We start from the raw sequence: 5,000 nt of genomic DNA, 5'->3' as shown, positions 1-5,000 counted from the left end.
TGTCCAAATTAGAGAATACTTTCTTAAAGGCAAGCCCAGAGCTTAAGCCACAAGCTAAGAGTTTTGAGCCAAAAAGAGAGTTTAAAGATTTGAATGCATCATTTGGGCAAGATAGATCAAGTCAAGTTATAGACATTAATGTATTTAAAGATGTGGTAAATATTTTATCATCTAAGAGTAAAAGTGAATTGCCTAAGCCAGAACCAGAAATTTTCAGTGGAGATTTATTGGAGTTTCCAACCTGGCTTCAAACCTTTGAGATTATTATAGAGTCAAGAGTTACAGAACCTGCAGAGAAACTTTTCTATTTAGGTCACTATACTAGCGGGGAAGCTAAGGATGCTATTAGAGGACTTCTACGTGTTCCCAAAGAAGAAGCTTATCTTGAGGCTAAAAGTATATTAATGGATAGGTTTGGTAATAAGTTTATTGTGGCAAATGCTTTTAGAAGGAAATTGAGTGAATGGCCAAAGATTTCAAATAAAGATGGTCATGCACTACATAAATTGTCAGACTTCTTAAAGAATTGCTTAACAGTAATGAAAACGACAGACTACCTTAATATTTTAAATGATCCTCAAGAAAATAGCAAAATGTTACAGAAGTTATCCCCAGCTCTTATAGAAAGATGGAATTCTATAGTTTACAGATGGTTTGCAAGTGATACAGGTTACCCTCCATTTTCAGTTTTTTGTGAATTTATAGAAGTGGAGGCAAAGAAAGCTTGCCATCCAATTTCATCATATAGTGCAGTAATGGCAATGAATCAGAGTCATAATATCAATGTTTCAATAAGTAGTAAGAAGGGTAAACCAGAAATAAACAAGTTTGGGACAAAAAGGTTTGTGACTAACTCAACAGGTGTAAAAGAAACAGAGGTACATAGAGATGACAAGGGACAGAGTCCAGAGAAACCATATTGTAACTTTTGCAAGGCTGATCATGATCTTGATAAATGTAAAGGGTTTAATGGACTTGACAATAAGGCAAAATTTGAATATGTCCAAAAATCATTTCTTTGTAGGGGTTGTTTAAAACATGGCCATATTATCAAAAACTGCAAAAGAAAGAATATGTGCACAGTATGTAAGAGACGTCATCCAACATCTCTTCATGAGGCTATACTCGAAAGAATAAAAGAAAGGGAAGCCTTACTCAAAATGTATAAGGAACAAGAAGCTGGAAAAACAGTAACATTGTCAAATGAAACTCATATAATTGAAGACAAGGTAAACTCCAGCAAAGTTGATGAGGAACTCAAAGATAGTGCAGTTTCCAATAGAATAAAGATATTGAGAAAGTCAGAGGATATGATGCATTCCATGATAGTACCAGTATGGATACACCATGAAAGTAACATAAGTAAAAAGGTGTTAGTTTATGCATTATTAGATGAACAATCAGATGCATGTTTTATTAAAGAATCCACCATGAATAGGCTGAACATTCTAGGCACCAAGGTACACCTGAAGTTAACAACAGTGACAGGTGAAGAAACAATTGAAAGTACAAAGACTAAAGGGCTAATAGTATGTGGTAAAAATGAAAGGATAGAGGTTGCACTTCCAGTCACTTATTCACGGAAGAATATACCAGCCAGACATGATCAAATTCCGAGGCCAGAAAGCGTAGAAGGATGGCCTCATTTACAGAGAATAGCGAACGAATTAATGCCATATGATAGGAGTGTTGAAGTTGGGCTCCTGATAGGTTTAAATTGTATTCGTGCCATCAAACCGAGGGAGTTAATTCCTGGGAAAGATGACGAGCCTTACGCAAGGAGAACTTTGCTTGGTTGGAGTATAATAGGGAGAGTCAATGGTGATTGTCAAGATGCAAGTGACTCAGATTCAGTCCTAACTAGCAAAGTAATAGTCAATAAGGTTATCATTAATGGTGATACCAAATGTAGCTTTCTTTACTCACCAACTAAAGTAAAAGAAATAATTGATTTTGCACAACTTAAAAAGTTATTTGAGCTTGATTTCAGTGAAAGGGAGACAGGAAATGTTCCTTTTTCGTATCAAGACAAGATTTTCTTGAGAAAAATGAAAGATGGAATTCATCAACTAAAAGATGGGCATTATGAGTTACCACTTCCTCTTATAGATGATAAAGTCAAGCTTCCTAATAGTAAAGAAATAGCATTGTGTAGGTTGAGGAGTCTAAAGAGGAAGCTAAAGCAAAATAATGATTTTCTGCAAGACTATGTTGCATTTATGAAAGATCTCATAAAGAAAGGTTATGCAGAAGAGGCACCATGCCAGGGTCTAAACTTCAATGATGGAAGAGTATGGTATATACCACATCATGGTGTGTATCATCCAAAGAAACCTGACAAAATTAGAGTAGTTTTCGATTGCAGTGCTATGTATAAGAGTGAATCACTTAATAAGAATCTCTTACAAGGTCCGGATCTGACAAATAACTTAATTGGGGTATTGTGCAGATTTAGAAAGGAGCATGTAGCAATTGCATGTGATATAGAAGCAATGTTCCACCAAGTAAAGGTAAAGCCTGATCACAGAGACCTACTCCGCTTTCTGTGGTGGGAAAATGGAGATCCTGATTCAACAATCAAAGAATATAGAATGACAGTGCATTTATTTGGGGCTACATCTTCTCCAAGTGTAGCAAGTTTTGCACTGAAAGCTGCTGCTGATGATTACGCAGGGCAATGTGGAACAGAGGCTGCTTCCTTTGTTAAAAATGAATTTTATGTAGATGATGGTTTAACATCTTTACCTACAACTGTAGAAGCCATATCTTTAATCAGGAATAGTAAAGCATTATGCTCGAAGGGTGGCTTCAAATTGCACAAGTTCTTGTCAAATAAGAAAGAAGTTCTAGAAGCAATAAGCTTAGAGGAAAAGGCTATAAGTTTAAAGAATTTAGACCTCTCTAGTGAAGCCTTACCAATAGAGAGAACTTTAGGAGTAGAATGGTGCATTGAATCAGACACATTCCAGTTCAGAATTAGTATTAATGATAAACCAATAACTAGAAGAGGTATATTGTCAACAGTGAGTTCTGTTTTTGATCCTATGGGTATGGTCTCACCCTTTATATTGATTGGTAAAAGAATACTGCAAACCTTGTGTCAAGATGGAGTAGACTGGGATGATGACATATCAGATGATTTGAAACAACAATGGAGAAGATGGATAGATGATTTGATTCAGTTGAAAGAGTTAAAGATTCCTAGATGCTACAAGCCTGACGAATTTAGAAAGGTCAAATCAATTGAACTGCATCATTTCTCTGATGCTAGCCAGAATGGTTATGGACAGTGCTCTTATTTAAGGCAAGTAAGTGAGCAGGGACAAGTTCATTGTGCACTTGTCATGTCAAAGTCTAGAGTGACACCATTGAAGCCTATAACTGTTCCTAGGTTAGAACTAACAGCTGCAGTTGTAGCCGTTCGAATGAGTTCTATGTTAAAGAGAGAGTTAGGTTACCAGGAACTTAAGGAATTCTTTTGGACTGATAGCAAAGTCGTACTTGGCTACATTTCAAACGAAGCAAAGAGATTCCATGTGTTTGTTGCTAACCGAGTGCAGCATATTAAAGAACACTCCTCTGTGGAACAATGGAAATTTATTGAGTCAGCTCAAAATCCTGCTGACGCTGCTTCACGTGGATTGTATGTAAAGCAACTGATTGAACATTCTCTATGGTGGAATGGACCAAACTTCCTCTGGGAACCTGACTATAATGCTAATCCATCATTTGTAAATGTAAACGTACAAGAGAATGATCCAGAGGTCAAGAACATTTCGTCATATAAGACCCAAACCAAAGAGAGCACTTCAATTCTTCCAAGACTTGAATATTTTTCTGATTGGCACAGGGCAAAGAAGGCTGTTGCATTATGTTTACGCCTTCAATGTAGATTCAAGAACCCTGGGAGAGCAACAGTCAACAAAGAACTGACTGAAAACAAAGAATCCAAATACACGTCACCTAGTGTAACAGAACTTGTGGAAGCTGAAAATGAAATCATAAGGCTAGTCCAAAATGAAGCTTTCCAAAAGGTGAAACAAGATTTACAATGTGGAAACAACGACAATGAAGATGCCAGTAAAAGAAGCAAAACCTTAAAGAAAGCAAGTTACATTTACTCACTTGATCCCTTCAGAGATAAAAATAACATCTTAAGGGTAGGTGGCAGAATGAGACATGCAGAATTTGCTGCAATCAATAAACATCCAGTAATTCTGCCAAAGGACTCACATATAACAGAAATGATAGTGTGTCATTACCACCGGAAAGTTCATCACCAAGGAAGAGGAATAACATTGAATGAGTTAAGGGCATCTGGTTATTGGATCATTGGAGGTTCATCAGTGGTAGGTAGACATATTTCAAGATGTGTCACATGTAAAAGATTGAGAGGCACATTTCAAGAACAGAAAATGTCTGATTTGCCACCAGAAAGACTTGAACCTGCACCCCCATTTACCTACTGTGGGGTAGATTACTTTGGACCATTCTTTGTTAAAGAAGGTCGCAAGGAGGTCAAGAGATACGGTGTTTTGTTTACTTGTATGGCTTCAAGAGCAATCCATCTAGAAACAGCAAATACACTGGAGACTGATTCATTCCTCAATGCATATAGACGTTTCATAGGAAGACGTGGCCCAGTTCGTCAACTCAGATCAGATCAGGGCACAAATTTTGTTGGAGCTAAAAATGAACTTCAGCAATGCTTGCAAGAAATGGATCAAGAGAAACTAAAAGGGGAGCTTTTAAAAGAGAACTGTGACTGGATTACATTTGAAATGAATATTCCTCACGCCAGTCATATGGGTGGAGTATGGGAAAGACAGATCCGTACTGTGAGGAATATACTAACAGCTTTATTATATCATCATGGAAGACAATTAGATGATGAGTCACTCAGAACCTTTATGGTTGAAGCAGAGACCATCGTGAATAGCCGACCCCTGACAGTTGACAACATCAGTTCTCCATATTCATTAGAACCATTGACACCAAAT

At 37.1% G+C, this 5,000-nt stretch overlaps 1 protein-coding gene across 2 annotated transcripts in view; it reads left to right on the top strand.

Moving 5' to 3' along the window:
* LOC125047478 overlaps window positions 1–5,000 on the top strand; it is a 7,828-nt gene that overhangs the window by 1,775 nt on the left and 1,053 nt on the right. For both annotated transcript variants that reach the window (XR_007116745.1, XM_047645694.1), the window contains one exon: window positions 1–5,000. This exon is cut by the window's left edge; it is cut by the window's right edge. Coding sequence is in view for 1 of the 2 variants with exons in the window: in XM_047645694.1 (XP_047501650.1) it covers window positions 1–5,000 (5,000 nt within the window). In the remaining variant the exon portion in view is untranslated.

Source organism: Penaeus chinensis, chromosome 41 (genome assembly GCF_019202785.1).
Source record: "Penaeus chinensis breed Huanghai No. 1 chromosome 41, ASM1920278v2, whole genome shotgun sequence".
Taxonomy (NCBI): Eukaryota; Metazoa; Arthropoda; class Malacostraca; order Decapoda; family Penaeidae; genus Penaeus; species Penaeus chinensis.
This window is presented reverse-complemented; position numbering and strand designations above follow the sequence as displayed.